Source organism: Ailuropoda melanoleuca, chromosome 2 (genome assembly GCF_002007445.2).
Source record: "Ailuropoda melanoleuca isolate Jingjing chromosome 2, ASM200744v2, whole genome shotgun sequence".
Classification (NCBI taxonomy): domain Eukaryota; kingdom Metazoa; phylum Chordata; class Mammalia; order Carnivora; family Ursidae; genus Ailuropoda; species Ailuropoda melanoleuca.
The window spans coordinates 49,198,143-49,218,181 of record NC_048219.1 but is presented as its reverse complement, the minus strand read 5'-3'; the positions used below and the strand labels follow the sequence as shown (position 1 = coordinate 49,218,181).

General features: G+C 34.5%; 1 protein-coding gene across 1 annotated transcript in view; it reads left to right on the top strand.

Moving 5' to 3' along the window:
* PIGK (phosphatidylinositol glycan anchor biosynthesis class K) overlaps window positions 1-20,039 on the top strand; it is a 116,691-nt gene that overhangs the window by 40,430 nt on the left and 56,222 nt on the right. Inside the window, exons 6-9 of the mRNA XM_002922312.4 lie at window positions 1,797-1,893; window positions 4,020-4,137; window positions 5,298-5,408; window positions 9,561-9,733. Of these exons, the coding sequence (XP_002922358.1) occupies window positions 1,797-1,893; window positions 4,020-4,137; window positions 5,298-5,408; window positions 9,561-9,733 (499 nt within the window). The remainder of the gene's footprint in view (window positions 1-1,796; window positions 1,894-4,019; window positions 4,138-5,297; window positions 5,409-9,560; window positions 9,734-20,039) is intronic.

Here is a 20,039-nt window from a genome sequence, read left to right as displayed (position 1 = left end):
AACTTACTACTTTCTTGTTTGGATATTTATTGCCTTCATTAGATTTTGAACTCCAAGATGTCATTGATAATGTTCATCTTTTTATTTCCAGTGCTCTGTTTTATGGTAGTATTCAGTACATATGAATGTTGATCAAACAATATTTAAAAATGTTTTCGGAGGGCATTCCATTCAACTGATGATAAAACATTTGCAGAATGGTTTTAGATGTCACACAGAAGGATGGTTACTGACTTCTACTTGGTGGTGTACTTTTCTTTGTCTGTCGTGTTGCATTTACTTACAGCTTTTCAAATTCAATTAATTTAAAAACTTTATAAATTAGCAGAGCTATGTCAGGAATATTTTCATTTTAGTTTATCTGACAGTGATAAGAAATTTTCAAGCTTTTGTGGCAAATATTATGAAGTACAGTACTAAACTAAAGGTTGTACAACTTTTTTTCTAAGTCTGTGGATACTCTTTCAGGATAGCTCCAGGTAGGGAAAAAATTCCAATAGTCAAAGATAGTATTTGATAAACTATGGCCCTTGGAAGGTTGTCTGTTTTAGAAATAAAGTTGTATTAGAACTGGTTGCATCCATTTGTTTTACTTATTGTCTATGGCTGCTTTTACACTACAGTGGCAAGAGTCCAGTAGTTGCAACAGAGACCATATGGGCCGTAAGTCTAAAACATTTACTACCTGGCCCTTTATAGAAAATTTGCCAATCCATGTAAGAGAGTAGGAAGGCTGACAGTTATAATAAAATGATAATAGCTAATATTTAATGACGGTTATTGTACCTCAGTCAATATTGTAGATCAGTGTGTGTATGACTTAATTTCATCCTTACAGTAATCCAAAAATTTAGGTGCTATTGTATATAGCTGTGTCGGTTGTGCACTGCACATAAGTGTTTGGCTAGGGGATTGAGTGGGAGCTGCAATCTAGTATATGTTTACACATAGTAAGCTCTGTGCCCTGCCGTAGAGTTGTTCTAATGGGAGGAAGAAGTATCATATTTCCCCCATAAAGATATAACTACTAATCACTTTTGAGCTCACAGAACTGCATATATTCAGGGGGGCCACTGAAATAGATTTTTCTACTTTGAAGCCCTGTGGGAAGTACCTTTTAAAAATCCACACAAAGGAGCTTTATAGGCATTCTACTATGGGGCCGATGTACTTCTTACTTACAGCTAGGGAAACTGAGGCATAAAAAGAGTAAGTTATTTGCCTAAGTTAATACAGTCGTTAAGTGGCAAGCTAGCATTTGAATCCAGACAGACTGGCTCTAATGCCACAGTCTTCTGGTCAGCTGTCATGGGTTAGTGGTTGTTGGTAGTAGAAACTTTAATTTATATGTGAGAACGACACTTCGGTAGTATAGCATTCCAAGTATACACTGTGACTAGTACTAGCATACTATGGGACCAGCTAGTATTTGCAACCCCTTTCTCACCAAAATGTTTGCCTGGTATTTGAGAAATTATTTATCTCTAGAAACTCACTTCTGACATAATAATGGAGCCAGTGCAAAAATATAAATGTGCTTTTATAGAATGGAATGATAGAAGAACTTGTGAAGATATTATATCTGCTATTTTTTGCACAGTCTATCATTATTCTATTTTTAATTGGTGTAACAGAAAATTATTTTTTTGTTTTCATAGTACTTTTCAGTTTAGAGTATAAAATAACAAGTGATATTAAAATATTGCCATGAATGAAGTAAATGTTTGTATCTGGATGTATGCAGTATGCATTTAAAAAAATGTATGTATTTGATCTTCTTTAACTCTTCCTACAAGGACATGGTGGAAATGGTTTCTTGAAATTTCAAGATTCTGAAGAAATTACCAACATAGAACTTGCAGATGCTTTTGAGCAAATGTGGCAAAAAAGACGGTAATTAGCAAATGACTACTTTTCATAAGATAAATTAGTACCTAATTTTTCCATAGTTAGTAGATTTGTAGATCCTATTTTATGAGATTTTAACTTACTTTAATAACTTCTACTCTTTTCGATTTATGTTTGTTATTTCTACTGAACTATTTTTAAAAGAAAACTTAGTGTTCTTGAAGAGCATAAAAGAAAGTTAACCCTTTAAGATCATCTTTCTGTTATTTAGCAATGTTTTTGGAGGAAATAAGGATCCCACCAATCAAGTTCCCCATTATGTAGGGGGATGGTGAACATATATTTATTTTCCACCTTCAGCCAATTGTTACTTTTTGTACATTCTCTGACTTTCCATGCGATAGCAATACGTATTTCTTCCTTGGAAAAAATGCTGAAATTATGATTAATGTAATATTTGTAATCTAACCCACATTAAGGATGATATATTGTTAGTAATCCATGGTAAGCACCTCTCTAGTTGAAAGTTGTCATATGAATGTAAGTGAATATAAAGCAGCAGAAAGTGCTTTTTAACTTGTTTACCTTCAATAAACACTTATGGGTTACCTTCTAAACACATGGCACGGAAAGGAATATGATGCTTATTCTGCCTTCACAGTGTTTAAAATCTGGTGGAAAAGAGAAATATGTATACAACTCTGCTACAAATTAATTGTAAAATTGAATTATGTACATAAGCAGAATGAATGGAAGTATCGAAGGGAAGCTTTTGCTAAGTACTGGTTTTTCTTATTCGTGGTTTACATTTACTGCATGTATACTAGGTGCTAGGCACTGTTTTATATATGCTGTCTCATTTAATTTCAATAACAACCCCATGAGGTAGATACTATTATTATTCCTATTTTCACACATGAGTAAATTGAGGCATAAATAGGTTAACTCTCCAGACTGCACAACTAGTAAGTCCCTCACTAGGACTCATTCCTAAGTGCTCCAGTCATTTTACTGTACTGCCCCTCGTAACCTTAGATGTTTCCGATCCTCAGGGGCCTCCACAGATTTTTGTCTCAGAATGAATATGTCGTATGAATTGTTCCTTTTATCACCTGCTTAGATATTATGGTGCAAGATCGCTTGCTTTCTTTTCTAGGTGCAATGTTGGTTGTTTACCTTGTACAGGTGTCTGAGAGAAACCTTTGAAAAACATATCTGCTCCCTACTTTCACCAGCTAGGCAGCTCATTCTAAAATACAGAGCTGATTATGTTATTTTCACTTTAAAAAAAAGCCCTGCTTGGCTTCCTCAGACTTATAGGATAAGATCCATACTTCATATGGGATACTACATAGATTGACCCTACTACCCTACCTTTTTGAAATTGATTTCCTCCATTTCCCCAAATTTAATGTAAATCCTAACTACATAGCACTAGTTCCCTTTTCTAAAACAATTATACTTTTTCAAATTTAGGTGGCTTAGTAGAGCCTTTTTCCTCTCCTGGAATATGCTATTCCTTTCTTTTTTAGTTAAAATAACTCACCCTTCATTGCCCAGGCCAGACATCACCTTTCTCTGACCTGCCTTTCTTTACAGCCCCCTCTCTTCCTTTTTCAGTGCTCTTAGAGCACTTTGACTTTGTTACACTCTAACCTCTATGAAGACAGGGATTGCTGTATCCCCAGCAGAGGGTCAGGCATGCTATAGGCTCTAATAACTATTTGTAACTCTTACCATATTCCATTTGGTTAAATGTTTATGTGTCTCTCTTCCGGTTAGATTTTAAGCTTTTTGAGTATGGTGACTAAGTCATACATGTTTTTTCCTGAACCTGGCTCATTTTCTAGGATAGCCTGGGTGCCAAATAAGTGTTTTTTGAATTGAAAGTTGAATGGATTCTGATTCATGTGGCCAGGATAAGGGAGGGCAAAAGAGTTGGAACAGCCACTTTGTGGTACACCCTGTTGTGGTAGTATCCTTGGACAAGATTATAGCTTTAATATTTCTAATATCAAATTTGTATTGGGAATTCTGAAAACTCCCAAATTTTTAACTAACGAAATGACTAAGATATGACTTCAACATGTTATGCAAGTATTGTAAAAATATTAGTTAATGTTTGATAAACAGCATGATTCATGTTAAAGATATTACCACTTTTCTTTCAGCTACAACGAGTTACTGTTTATTATTGATACTTGTCAAGGAGCATCCATGTATGAACGATTCTACTCTCCTAACATAATGGCTTTAGCTAGTAGCCAAGTGGGAGAAGATTCACTCTCGGTAGGTGCATATTGCCCACTTGTAAACTGCATTGTCTTTGGAATATGTAGCTATTTTGGAAATCACTTATATGCTTTATGAATATGTCTTTTTTTTATTCTTAGACTTTTTAATGCCTTAGAAGGAAATTTTGATTGCATTTAAAACATTTTTTTATAATGACCCTATTAGACATATACTTCTTTTTTCTGCTTTGCTTTAAAAAAAAAAATTATTGAAGGGGTGCCTGGATTGTTTAGGTGCTTAAACATCTGCCTTCAGCTCAGGTCATGATCCCAGGGTCATGGGATCGAGCTCCACATTGGGCTCCCCACTCAGCAGGAAGCCTGCTTCTCCATCTCCCTCTGCCTGCTGCTCCCCCTGCTTGTGCTTTCTCTCTCTGTCAAATAAATAAATAAAATCTTTAAAAAAATTTTATTGAAGTATAATTGACTACAATCTTGTGTTAGTTTTAGATGTACAACATAATGATTCAATATTTGTATATATTGCAAAATGATCACCACAATACATCTAGCTAACATGTATCACTAGACCAAAAAAAAGTCACCATACGTAGTTACAGAATTTTTCTTTCTTGTGATGAGAACTTTTAAGATGTACTTTCTTAGTAACTTTTAAATATGCAATACAGTGTTATTAACTATAGTTGCCATGCTGTACATTATATCCCATATCTTATTTATTTTATAACTGAAGTTTGTCCCTTTGGCTTCCTTCACCCATTTGGTCTACCCTCCACCTCTCATTTCTGGCAACCACCAACTTGTTCTCTGTATCTATAAGATTGGTTTTTGTTCTTGTCTTTGTTTTTAGATTATACATATGGGTGAGATCATATGGTATTTGTCTTTCTCTGACTTATTTCATTTAGTATAATGCCCTCAAGATCCATCCATGTTCCCACAAATGGCAAGATTTCTTTTTCTTCTTTTCTCTTCTCTCTTTCGTTTTCTTTTCTTTTCTTTCTTTCTTCTTTCTTTCTTTCTTTCTTTCTTTCTTTCTTTCTTTCTTCTTTCCTTCCTTTCTTTCTTTCTCTTTCTTTTCTTTTCTTTTCTTTTCTTTTCTTTTCTTTTCTTTTCTTTTCTTTCTTTCCTTTCTTTCTCTTTCTTTCTTATGGTTGAATAATATGCCATTGTATATGCTTTGTTTTTTCCTAGCATCAACCCGATCCTGCAATTGGAGTCCACCTTATGGATAGATACACATTTTATGTCTTGGAATTTTTGGAAGAAATTAATCCAGCTAGCCAAACCAATATGAATGACCTTGTAAGTATTTGCTTGATTTGATTATAGCACATAGGTATGCTTAATGTGATAAGTGAAGTCCTTTACTCCCTGTACTGCCAGGGTACTGTTTCTTATGTTGAATGGTAGCCTTTCAAACTGTTTTGAATCTCCCTTTACAGTAATCTCTCTCTCTTTACTACAGGAGGCCTAAAGTTTAGCTCAGTTAACTTGTTACTTTCATTCATTTGCTCATGCTCTTTTTTCTACCAGAAGTGTACTTTTTTTAGATTTACCTACTGAAATTCTACCTAGTCTTTGGGTGTCAAATCAGATCCTACCTCCTCCAGGAATAGCCCCATAGTTCTTTCCTGTTGGAATTTAAGTAAGATAAAGTTTCTCAGAGCTTTATTTCTCTCTTCTACCATTTATCATATTCTGCCTTTTTTTGAACTTATTGAGTATGAATAATAGGATATTCTTGGAGGAAAAGAACTTTCTCTTACCTATTTTTGTCCACCCTTCAACTTCTAGTACAGTGTTTGCTTTTTTAAGATTTTATTTATTTATTTGAGAGAGAGTGTGAGCGAGAGAGAGAACACAAGCAGGAGAAGCAGCAGAGAGCCACCCAGGTGCCCTAGTACAGTGTTTTGATACGGCTTCTTGAATTTAGTTCAGTCTTTTTCCTGACTTTTCTGTGCTGATTGTATTCTTAAATAAATCTACTTTGAAGTTGCTATTAAAAGTAGGCATAATAAGGGGCGCCTGGGTGGCACAGCGGTTAAGCGTCTGCCTTCGGCTCAGGGCGTGATCCCAGCGTTCTGGGAGCCTGCTTCTTCCTCTTCCACTCCTCCTGCTTGTGTTCCCCCTCTCGCTGGCTGTCTCTATCTCTGTCAAATAAATAAATAAAATCTTAAAAAAAAAATACAGGCATAATAAAACTTGAAACAGCAATTCTGATTGCATAATTACTGTGCATCAATGACTTTCACTCTTTTTTTCATTGACTTATACCCTGTTCTTTCATTTGTAAGCATTTTTTGAGTTTTGGCTAAGTGCCAGCCACTGGCAGACACTGTCTCTGCCTTTATGGAGCTTCAGAGTGAAAGGGAGGCCAAGTAGACCAGGCTTGGGACTCTTGCACATCAGCCAAGCAGCTTTGCATTGATCTCTTTTATCACATAGAAAAGTTTTAGGTGACCTTTTTTTTAAATTAAAGAAGTTCTGCAAAATTCTAAAAACTACTGTTATGAGCTATCGTATTTGATAACATAGAACTACTTGCTATATTTTGAAGCTTATATATTTTGATGCTTGTTAAATCTTAATGTTAACTTGTTATAATGCTACTTTGTAAGAAAACTATAGTCACCTAAATTCCAGTTACTTTATTTTTTAAGTGTATTCCCATTTTAAATTATATATTGTATATTTTATTTAATACATGACACACTGTCTCTAAAGTTTACAAAATATGCACTTCACACTTCAAACGCCTAATGGATTTTTTAAAAAAATAACTTCTTCCTTTGAAATCATATAGGAAAGGGTGAAGAAACTTTTGTTTTTTCCCCACAATTGCTGTATAGTTTTTAATAAACATTCCTCACTAATATCTTGTTCCCTACTTCTGTTTTTTTAATTTGAATGATGATTATTTTAATCTTGTTCGGTAAGAATGATCCATTTCTTTGAAGTTAAATATTCTAGTGATTTGATATACCTTAAGATGTTGTGGAATAATACCTATTCTGTTGGATTATGTGTGTATAGGAAAATTTGTTGGGTATCAGCTGTATTCAAAGTACAATTTTAGGAGCTTCAGGGGCAGCAAAATTAGAAGACCTGGTTCTTGGCCCCTTAAAAATTTATAGTATCATTGGTAACGCTGAAAAGCACATTTATAGAGTATCATCTATTAAATGAAGTCTTTGAATACTCCAGGTAATGTTTTTTCTTCTGTGAACACATAACTCTTGCTATGTACCTTTAAGGTGCTTTTAATATTGTTCTGTAATTGTTTATATTTGTGACATTCCCTCGAGGCTTTGAGGTTCTTAAATAAGAAGTAAAAGGACCGTGCTTTATGCATCTTACTATCCACAGAACTTAATTATAGTACCTGGTGTATTTGTGGATTCTCAGTGAATATTTGGAATGAGTGAAAGGATATGACAACCATGCACATTTTATGGTCCCTTTAAATCCAGTGGGTTTGGTGTTAACTTTTTCTTGGAAGAGGTAGATTTTCAGGTTTGGAAGAAGAGAAGAAGTATAGTATACTCTAGGAAAATGGAATACCTGCAGGGGCACACAAGTTGGAATCCTTGTCTTCAATAATGAGCATGTAATCTGGCTAGAGTGTGAAGATTCTGTAAGTGAAGGAGATTATTAAAAATTAATGTTGCTGAGGCTAAGGAAATCAGATTGATAGGATAAAATATTTTTGAAGGAAGGAGTAACTTCATAGAAAGTGGAAGTATGATCAATTTAGCAACAAGGAAGATAGTACTTTTTATCTTGTTTCCCAAGCTCATTCCCGTGTGCTTTACCTGCTTTCTTCTGCTGGTACCTAAGAAAGCCCACCAGGTTGCTTGCTCATACAGGAATGCCTTCAATATACATAGGACTTAAATCGTGTCTTTGTGTGTTTTGTCTTATCTTTTACTCTGTTTCTTTAGCCTTCGGTTTGTATTGTCCTTCCTGTTTGGCATTTTACTTTCTTGTAAAGTTTGGCATTTTACTTTCCCCATCCTTTTTGCCTTCACTGCTTCTTAATTTATATCCTGACCTCTTTGTATTTCCTTTTATTGTTTTCCTGAACCAGGAAGGTATTGTGGTATTAGGCAAATTATTTAATCTTTTTGAGCTTTAGTTTGAATTAGAGATAATAATCTTTATATACCTCAAGGTTATTGTTAATTTAAATCAGAGTATCTACAAATTGCTTTGCAAAGTGCTTGGATCATTATGTTTCATGAATTCCAGCTGCTCTCCCCTTCCCCACCCATCTCCCACCACATTGGTGATTCCCTATGCGTATGGTCTTGTCTCCATAGCTGGGCAAGTGCTGTGGGCTCTAGGCCCTTACTAGCAGGCCTGTCTTGGTTTTCTTCATATATCCTGTGCTTCTGCCAAACTAGGTTATTTGCCTTACACATCTTTGCAGCTGCTCCTTTATTAAGAATGTTATTTCCCATCTGTAGTCTCCCTTTTCCTTCAGAAAGTAGCTTAAATCCCACTCCTTCTTTTTTCTTATCCTCAGACTATGAAAAGTTTATCCTTTTCTGAAGTAGAACCTGTCACCTTGTTTCTACCTTGTTATGTTTATTCATCTCTGACTTGACTTAAAACCTTGAGGATAGGACCGTGTTCTATCAACTTTTGTATCCTCTGTGGAAGATAACAATATAAAATATATGTAGTAAGTACTTTTTCTGCTTTGCCGAGTGAATGAGTACATGTCTATCCTTGGTAGTTCACCAAGGATTCCAAGGATGTGGAATATTGGGGATATGATTGACATAGAAATTATCATGAGATCTGTGTGAGATGAAGTCATGGTTTTCAGGCTGTGTTCTTTGAGCACTAGAGGTGTCTCTTGGATTTATTTTTATTATGGCTAAACTAAGAAAGTTACTACTTACTGAGATAATGTAGATGCAGAAGAAAAGCACTTCTTTTCATAGCGTTACATGTAAGTTCTCGGTAAATTTGAAGTTCAAAATATATTTTGTAGCATATGATTCAAAAAAGTGAATTTTTTTTCCCTCCCTGCTCAGCTTCCTTTTTATTACCTACTGTAATGTCTGTATAGCTTTCTTAGAATGTCAAGTACTACTGTAACAATGAAACTTTAATCTTTAGAATCAGTAGCATCTTTAGATTGGGAGAGCTTTAAAAATGCACTGTAGTCAGGGTTCCTGGGTGGAACAGTCAGTTGAGTGTCTGACTCCTGGTTTTGGCTTAGGTCGTGATCTCAGGGTCATGGGATCAAGCACCATGTTGGGCTCCATGCTTGGCAGGGAGTCTACTTGGGATTCTCTCCCTCTGCCCCTTCTCCTACTCTCTTTCTCTCTCTCTCATAGGTAAATGAATCATAAAAAAAAATACACTACAGTCTACTATACTGTGTTATTGATTTGATAAAAGTTGTATGTGTATATTTATTATTGTTATATATGTGTTTTTCAGTTTCAGGTATGTCCTAGAAGTCTCTGTGTGTCTACCCCTGGACATCGCACTGATCTTTTTCAGAGGGATCCTAAAAATGTCCTGATAACTGATTTTTTTGGAAGCGTACGGAAAGTGGAAATTACAACAGAGACTATTAGTTTGCAGCCGGATTTAGAAATCATGGAAAGCAGGTATTCATCTTGAATTGCTATTTTATTAGAGTATTCTAGTCTCAGAATTGGTAAATTTTTATGTAACATGATGTTACATAATATTAAGAGATGAGAGTTGGTGTTTGTTAATAAAACTACACATTTCTACCCAATCTTCACTTTATGTAGGCCCTACACTTTTCAGGTTTATGGGCAAAAGCTATAAATATTAGGGGGAAGCTACGATCATGATTAGGATTATGTTGTAGCTTCAAAATACAGTGTTCAGAACAGTGATTTGAGACGTGCTCAAAAGGACTAAGACTTTCCTTGTAACTGGCTGAGAACCATACTTTTCATTAGTGTAGGTATGTATAATGGTTCAGAAGACATTCATGAAAGGGCAGGTATGTGAATGTTTCAAACATTAATACTCTAATGAGTGTGTATGCTTTCACCTATTGCAGTAGAAGGTGTTCCTGAAGTGACATTGAATAGGGAAGTTGGTAGCTGGGCATTTAGAGTGAAATAAGGGCCCTAGGAATCTGGCAGATAAACATAAAAAGGAGAAGCGAGTGCCAAAAGTGTATAGGTGCCAAATACATATTTCAGACTACCACACAGTGCTTCCATGTTCAGAATTTCTGTGTGTTCCAGCAGTCTGGTTACTTCTCTGACTGCCATATATTTTGGTTCCTAAAGTCTGGGTGGTTTGTGAGCCTGTGGTATCTCTGGCTTTTCTTTAGTGTTATATTCTATTAATCTGGAACAATTTATCTGGAGCTATTGTAAATTTGGAGTGACCCTCTCATCAACAGGTGCCACTGTTTCTGCTCTATTTGGGGGCTCTTGGTAATTCATTAGAGAAAGGAAGGGAGGTATATGCCAGATACTCCTCTCTTGGGGAGTAGATGGTATGTGAATGTGCAGTTAGTGTGCATGCATGCACACATGTCGATGTGCGTGTATAAGTGTGTGAGTGAGAGAGCGCACAAACAGGAGAGAGAGATTGAGAGAAATTGGTTGATTTGGGGTATGCGAATTTTAGAAATATTTATAATGTTTCATTTGTTTTTTTCCCCGTAAACATTTTTAAAGGCAAAATACTTTGTTAAGATTAAATAGTGTCTCAGTTAATAGCCACTTTCTTGAAATATATAGATGATGTATTTTACTAGCATTAAACTTTGTTAATTGTGAGTATCTAATACTATCTATTGGAAACTCATACTCCTAGGAACTTTTCTGGACTGCTAACTGGCAACATAAATTACTCTCAATTTTGAAAATTTCAAAGACTTGTAATTGAGCTTAGGATGTTTTAGGAATAAATTTAAAAACTAGCACAAAATGCATCTTTTTCAAGGATTTAAAATTGATGTTATTATTAATGATTTCCTATTCAGAATACTCAAAGCCTTGGATATTTTCTTTTCCAATTTCCTATAGCTGTTGGCTTAAAAATATTTTTTAAGACATCAGATGATATTCTACAGCAATATCACTTTTGTCATTTTATTATCTTTTATTTTTTAAGATTTTATTTATTTATTTGAGAAAGAGGCAAAGCATGAGCAGGGGGAGGGGACAGAGAGGGAGGGAGAAGCAGACTCCCCACTGAGCTCAATCCCAGGACCCTGAGATCATGACCTGAGCTGAAGGCAGACACTTAACCGACTGAGCCACCCAGGCGCCCCTTATTTGTTATTTTAAATACTGAATTTCAGATTACGCTTATAAAATAGCTAAACCATATCTTAATACTTAGCAACTAAAATTGAAATCTTTTACCAAATTTATTATGTAATTTTCCTTGAATTTAAACCTGTGAGATTATAAGATACACTTTCTCTTAACCATCTGAACATTGCATTAATTTACTTTTTAAGGCTAGGACCATCTTTATACTTCTTCTGAACTTATTTTCTATTCTCTCCACTTAGCACAATATTAAATATGCAGTAAGTATACAAAAAAAAATGATTTCAATGGAATCTGCTGAGTTTCATTATATATTCTGGGAGAATGGAATTTTGTCTCATAAATTATCTCTGTGTATTAGTTCAAGAGCAAAAATTGTTGCTGCTGAAAATTATCTTAATTTATCTTCAATTGAGGAGAAAATTTTGAGCATCAAAGCCAGACACCAGGCACTGTTGAATTATAGCACCCTCTAGTGTTTATAAATAAGTTTTGTGTAGAATATTGTGTACAGATTGTTTCATGATCACAGGTGTATGTTATCCAATTAATTTAGGAGAATTAAGTTTCCAGCATGCTTCAGGAATTTTTAAGTGGGTGCTACAAATATTATTTCGTTGTATGTAGGTAGTATTTATACACAAATAAGAATAACAATTAGATATTTGTTTAGAGAAAATTATATTTGTGAGAGGTCAGATATCACAAAAATATTTTATTAAGAAAATTATGGGTTAGGAAGTGTATGTATTTTTTCAGATCTTAGGTTAAAGATATCAATACAGTCACTGTTATTAAAATTGGCAGTTATGCTTTTAAAAATATTACTGTCTACATACTGTACCTGGGATTGATTCTTTCAGACTATTCATCTTTCATATTTTGCATACAGGAGTATACTAGACTAAACTCAAATCTGATGGAGAACCTTTGTACATAAAATTGATGTTATGATGTGATATTATTGTTACGCGTCTTCTGAAACAGATATTGAGTAAGGTATAGTGATAAAGTTAGTAACAACACTTTGTTTCTGCATGTGTCTTAGTAGTTGTGTGATTAATTTGTTTGCAAGAACAGATGGCATAAAATAAGAATTGATTGCAGTAAGTTTGGCTTATATAGCTTGATTCTACACTGCTTCATTTGAATATACATAGGTTGGCTTTTGATATGTATGTAGGCAGCAGCCTGCCCTCCTGAAGGAGTTGGGCTTTTTAGAATCTAGTGGTAAGTCCATGTTAGCATTCCTCAGATTACCAGTTTTGTGTCCTTACTCTATGGGCAAAATAGCCTCCGGCTTGTGGATGTCAAAAGATAGGCATGTTTTAGTGTTAGAAAATGTAAAAGTCTAAATTCAGTAGGCATTCCTCAAGAAAAAAGAGGGAATCCAGGATGTATTAACTGTAAAGATTCAACTTCTATTGTGGTTGGTTAGATGAAAATTTACCTAGTCTGACTTTTGCTTGAGGCTCTAAATTTAGGCACTTGATTCTATTTATGAATGTCTTGTTGCTGTAATTTTATTGTTACACTAGAAGTTCTTTATCTTCTGAGACAATCTATAGCAATTGAAATTTTTTGAGTCTAGCAGGAAATTTGAGACTGGACTGTTTTCTTACAGATTTCTTACAGACCTCCAACAGAAGGGTGGAATATGGCTTCCTCAAAGTCAGTCTGTATTTTGAACACCAGAGTAGGCCTCTTTCAAGGGCTTGTTGAGGCAAGTCCCCACCTCATGTAGATCAAAGATCAACTGTTGCTGCCACAGTCATCATATTTTGAGCCCTTTCTATGTGCTTCATGCTTTATATGACACATTAGCCAGGACTGTTAAGTTGTAAATAATGGGATCCAACATAAGCTGCATTATTTCCTTAAGGACACTTGTTGTACAGATAATTCTGTTTTATGGAACCCAAGGACTGACTCCAGGAAGGGACTGGAAACAAGAACCAGATGTCAGTCAGAAGCAGAGACAGCACTCTCTCCATCTCCTGTTGTTTTAGTCTTTTCTTTCTCTGCTGCTCGGGCCATGTAGGGGGTAGAATGTGTACACACCACTGTTCTGGAGATTTATATCTCTTCTGTTGATGATAAAGCCCAGATAGACAATGAATTTGCTCATTCCTGATTCCAAGCTCCCTGGAGGACATTGTGATTAGCCCAGCTTGGGTCAGTTATCCACTTTTGGTCCAGCTGGGCACTAGTGAAGTCGTTCATATAACACAAAATCAGGGCTGCTGGGGAGACTACCCGATGTGTATAAGACTCCAAAGCCTTGAGAGCTAGGCAGATATCCTAAAGGGTGTTTATATTAATCTCATTTTAATTCACATGATAACTTTATGAGGCAGATAAAATTTCCTCATTTTGCAGATGAGTAAACCGAGGCTGAGAAAGGTTAAGAAGTCTGCCTTAAGTCACACATCTAACAAATGGTGGAGCCAAGATATGAATCTGGAAATGCCTCATACTTCTAAGAAATATATATTCTTATTTTATTCTTTAATAATTTACCATGAGCTACTTGGCTTGCTTTTCTTTTAAAGGATATAAAATATAAATGGTAGCTCAATGAATTTTCACAAACAGCTACTCATGTAACCACGGGAAAAAGAAATAGAATAATGCTGAAAGGTCCCCAGCCCTTGTGCCCTTCCCAATCTCTGTCCTCTCATTCCTTATCAAATTTAACCAGTATCCTAACTTCTATGGAATTTACTTCCTTGCTTTTCATTTTATATCACCTAAGCATGTATCCCTAAACATTGTGTTTTGATTCTTTTGCTAATATTATGTTTTGGAATTCATTTAGGTTGTGTGCAGTTGTAGTTTGTTCAATTTTTTGATTTTTTAAAAATTGAGTATAATTTATTTACAGTATAATCACCCTTTTTTAGTATATAGTGCTGAGTTTTGACAAATGTGTACAGCTGGATAATCACCATGTTCATCCATCGCCACAAGAAATTTCCTTATGCCCTTTCTGTCCAATCCCTTACTCATGTCCCTGGAAACCACTGATCTGTTTTCCATTCCCATGTTTTAGTGTTAGAATGTCATATAGATGGCATTATATTCTGTACCCTTTCGAGTCTGGCTTCCTGTATTGGCATTGTGGATTTCAGATTCATTCCTGTTTGTCACATGCATCAGTAGTATGTGTTCCTCTTTAGTGCTCTATGCTCTTAGCCATTCACCAGTTGAAAAACATTTGTTTTTGCCCACCAGTTTTGGGCAATTATAAATAAAGCCACTGTAAACAATTACATACAAACATAAGTTTTCATTTTACTTGAATGAATACCCGCCAGTAGGTTTCCTGGGTCATACGGTAGCACATGTTTAACTTTATAAGAAACTTTCAAATTATCTTCTATTAGTCACTGTACCTTTTTGCATTCCCACAAATAGTTATTCAACATTCTTAATTATTCTTGGTACTGTCTTTTTAATTTTAGCTCTTCTAGTAGGTGTGTAGAAACACCATTATGGTTTTAATTTGCATGTCCCTGGACTGAGGATGTTGAGCATCATTTCATGTGTTTATTAGTAATTCACTTTCCATGAAGTGTCTATTCAAGTCCTCTGCTCATTTTTGAGAAAATTGGGTTGTTTGCTTTCTTCTTAATTATAAGATTTTTTTATACATTTTGGATACAAGTTCTTTGACAGATATATGTATTGCAAATGTTTTTCTTAGTCTTTGGCTTTCCTTTTCTATCCTTAATATATTTTGAAGAGTAGGAGGTTTAATGTTGATGAAGTTCATTTTCAATATTTTCTTTTATGCTTAATGTCCTTTGTGTAAGTCTTCTTAATCTAATTCAAGGTCACAAAGACTTTCTTTTATTTTATTCTAGAAGTTTTATAGTTTTAGCTTTTATGTTTAGGTTATGCTTTAAGTTTTGAGTGTATTGTTAAGTTGAAGTTCATTTTTTCCATCTGTGTATCTAGTTATTACAGTACTGCGTATTGAAAAGATTGAATTACTTATTGGATTGTATTGGCACCTTTGTAAAAAGTCACCTGACCACCATGTATGTGAGTCTGTTTCTAGGCTCTGTTCTGTTGTATTGAACTACGTATCTTTACACCAGCATTATACTATATTGATTATTTTAGCTTTATACTAAGTTTTAACATCAGTTTATATACACCATACAAACCAGTTTTTTAATGTTCTTTTGACTATTCTAGATCCTTTGTGTTTCCATGTAAATTTTAGAACCAGCTGGTCAATTTCTTTTCTTTTTGGGCAGGGGTGGGGGGTGAGAGGGGGGATAGGGGAGGAACAGAAGGAGAGGGAGAGAGAGAATCTTAACTAGGCCATGCCCAGCACCAATCCCAGTGCAGGTCTCAGTCTCACAACCCTGAGATCATGACCTGAGCCAAAATCAAGAGTTGGGTGTTTGACTTACTGAGCCACCCAGGCACCCCCACCAGTTTGTCAGTTTCTAAAAAAAAAACAAACAAAAGCAAAAACCTGCTGAGATTTTGTTTGGGACTGGATTGACTCAATATTAATTTGATGAGTACGGTTATCTTAATGATATTGAATCATCTGATCCATAAACATACCTCTACATTTATTTAGAGTTCTTATAATTTCTCTGTATTGTTTAACAGTTTTCTGTGTAGATGTTTTCTGCACTTTTCATTAAATTTATTCCTAGTTACCTTTGTTTTTGATGCTGTTTAAGTGATATTTTAAAGTGATATTTTTATTTTTCATTTGTTGCTCAACTATAAAAGTACAATTAATTTTTATATTTTAAAAAATTATTTATTTATTTATTTTTGAGAGAGAGAGCACGAGTGGGGGAGGGGGCAAAGGGAGAAGCCAACTGCCCGCTGAGCAGTGAGCCTGATGCGGGACTCAATCCCAGGACCCTGGGATCATCACTTGAGCCAAAGGTGGATGCTTAACCAACTGAGCCACCAGGTACCCTAATTAATTTTTATGTTGACTATATTCTGGGATCTCACTGAATTTGGGTGTTTATCCAATCAAACCCAGTCAAAATGCCAGCAGGCTTTGTTGTAGAGACTGACAGAATGATTCCAAAATTTATATGGAAATGTAAAGAACCTATTTTAGTGTTTCTTATATTACATGAATTCTAGTCTCTATTTATAGTGTTTACTAGGAAATCAAATCAAAATTTAAATATACATATTTAGTAGAGTCATCTGTTTTAGAGCTGGGCAGAATAGACTGAGGAATATGAAACTTTGTGATCAAATAATTCACTGAATAATGCTCATAGAAATTATAAAATGATTATGAAACTATATGAACCAGAGATTCATCAAAATGGTTCAAGCAGTAGTTGACAGGATTTCTCCCCACTATTCTGCATACTAGTATATTTTTTCAAAGTGATTAACTTAGTCATTAATATGATTCTATATTATCTTAAGTATTTTATTTGCCCATTTATTTTATATTGTTGTTTTATAATTGTTAGTCACTACAGTCATTCAAGAACTCATTAAAATTTGAGAACATAAGTTAGATGTGATTATTTGATTTATAAAGACAAAACTGATAATTATCCTTGTCAGTTTGAATACATTAAAGTTTTTGTTATAGTTTACTGTTATAGTTTCAAATAATGTGTTGATCATTTCATGGACAGACTTTTTTAAGCAATTTATTTCACTACCTACAATTAAACAAAAATATCCATTGAATTAGTTTATGACTTTATGAGTTTTTTATGACTGAAATCAGTGTATGTGAATGGTATATAGCAGAATATAGTATTGTATCCCTTTGTGTCAGTAAAACTTCTCTGAATAGAAATTAATAAATACTATGTTTCTTAGGGATATTAATTTCCAACTAATGTTTATTAATGTTTAATACCGATCAAAGCAAAGTTAATTTTAATTTAAACACTGAACATACAGGATCTAAAAAATGTAAATTGAAAAAAATCTAAAAATGATATGATATTATTTATAAAATAGAACATTAGGGGTGCCAGGGTGCCTCAGTCAGTTAAGTGTCTGCCTTTGGCTCAGGTCATGATCCCAGGGTCCTGGGATTGAGCCCCACATCAGGCTCCCTGCTCAACGGGGAGCCTGCTTCTCCCTCTCCGCTGTACTCGTGTTCTCGCTTACTCTGCTCTCTCTGTCTCTCTCTCACATAAATAATCTAAAAGATAAAAATAAAATAAAGTAGAACATTAGAACTTAATCTATTGGACTGTTTATGGAATAAGGTTCTGAATTACATGGGGAAGTAGATTGTGGGATCTTTAAGGTTTAACTCTTTGAGTCTATGTTCTGTGACTCTCTTGCCCTCCTTACGAATTGTAATATTGTTGCTCTATTCCACTAAATAAAGCTTTAGTGTCTTAAATGAGTTAAATCAACTTAATGTCTTTTATTCGAATAGAGGATATTATAGTGTAATAACCAAATTCCAGTCAATTCATCAGAATCAGTCAGCTCCTGAATTAAGAACGTTTGTCCTTTACTAGCTGTGTACTGTGGACAAACCACATGACTGTGATTCTCAGTTTCCTTATCTGTTAATGGGATTAATAACTTCACTTTATAAGACTATTAAAGAGAGTTAATTTTTATTTCCCTTACAAAGGTCTTAGTTCTGTGCTCAAATATAATGAAGTGCTTAATAAGTGTTCAACATTAGTGAGAGAACATATCACATATACTGACAAGAATTATTGCTAATATTCTAATTTTAATGTATTTTTGGCCATTTGCAAAAATTATCTATTCTACTTTTATTAATCTAGTACTAGAAAATCCTTATTTTATATCTCGAGGTTTCTTATTTGGAGTACTACAAAGAATTGGAAAATTGTGTTTAACCAGAAGATGGCAGTAGAATTACATGTTTGTACATATGAAACAGCCTTTTTTTTTTTTTTTTAAATGCTCAAGATTGAGGTAGTTTGTATCTTCAAATAAATTATGATATTTGTTTCTTCATACCAGTGACAGGAGAAAAAGACTCTTGATATTGAATTTTCAGGTTAAAGGATAATAAAAATTTTCTCTATATGTAAGTTGTCTTGCTTTAATAAACTTTAATAATATACAATTTAAAAAATAGGTAAATACAGCTCTTTTTGAATTGCTACTCTTCTGGCATAGTTTTAGCATATTATTAAATACTTTATCAGGAAATTGAAGGGTCATAAAAAATGTTAAGGTGTGTTTGAAGATCATTTATGATTAATTAGTAATAGGGCTAGAGCAGTTTTCATTTATAATTTATCAGCAGAGAAAACTGGATTCAATATTTTTAAAATTGATTTATATATAACACTTTATGGTTGTAGCTATTAGGCAAAGCAGGAGGCAGAAGACATTTATATTAATAATATAAATCTGTAAACCCCATTTCAGAAATTGCCATTTTTATTGAAATCATGGTATGCCTTGTTACCTGGTCTTCAAGTATTCTACAGGTGAGGTATTGCCAATTGTACCTTCTAGTGCTAGAAGGAACCTTTAAGGCAATCTGATTTAGTGGAAAGAGTATGGAGGTGAATGGACTTGAATTCAAATTCTGGTTTAGTTCTCTACTTTTGTCTTCAGACACATTATTTAATCTCTCTGGAACTCAGGTATTTTATCTCCAAAGGGTGATCTACTTTCTCCCTCCAGAGTTATTGTAAGGATTGGGGATAATGTATATAAAAATGAGCATACTTTATCAATGCCTTTTTTAAGAGCAGAGCATGTAAAACTCACGGCAACCATACTGATGTCTCTCCTCCAGTGCAAAAGATAGAGTAGGAATGTTACCATCTTTATTTGATGTACTATATAGCACTTTTTGTAGCTTGGTTTACATTTTTATCAGCCATGCTACATATTGCTCATTGACGGGAATTATTGTTAGCTTGGCCTTCCTGTATTTATGTAATTGATTTTTTTTTAAGATTTTATTTATTTATTTGACACAGAGAGAGAGAGAGAGAGCATAAGCAAGGGGAGCAGCAGGCAGAGGGAGAGGTAGAAATAGGTTCCCTACTGAGCAAGGAGCCTGATGCTGGGCTCAATCCCAGGACCCTGGAATCATGACGTGAGCCCAAGGCAGACGCTTAACCAACTGAGCTACCCAGACACCCCTGTAATTGATTTTTTTAAAAAAATTCTATTTCAGGACTTTATGCTTATTTCATTGTGTTCTTATCTTACCAATAATTATCTTATAAATATTAGCTCATTGTTGTAGCCTGTCAGTCTTTTAGAAACTCATTCTGATATGATAATATTAGTGTTAAACTATACAGATTATACTGTGGGGGGAAAATAAATCTGGTAAGGAACCAGGGCCATGAGTTCTTTGCCAGTAGTATCTTTCATGACTGATACCAATTTTGGGGTGTGGCTGTTAAATTTATTAGAATATTATGATTTTCTCAGGGGTAATTAATTGATAGAGATTTCGTAATAAGTTTTTTAAATGAAGCCAAACTGTACCTAAAAACTGCAAGAAAAGTCATTTATGTTTTTACTAAATTGATAATAAATATTATTTAAAGTATATTTTTCTTTTTAATTTTTTTTTAGAGGGGGTGGATACAGGGAAAGGGGCATAGAGAGTCTTAAGCAGGCGCCATGCCCAGTGTGGAGCCTGATGTGGAGGTCGATC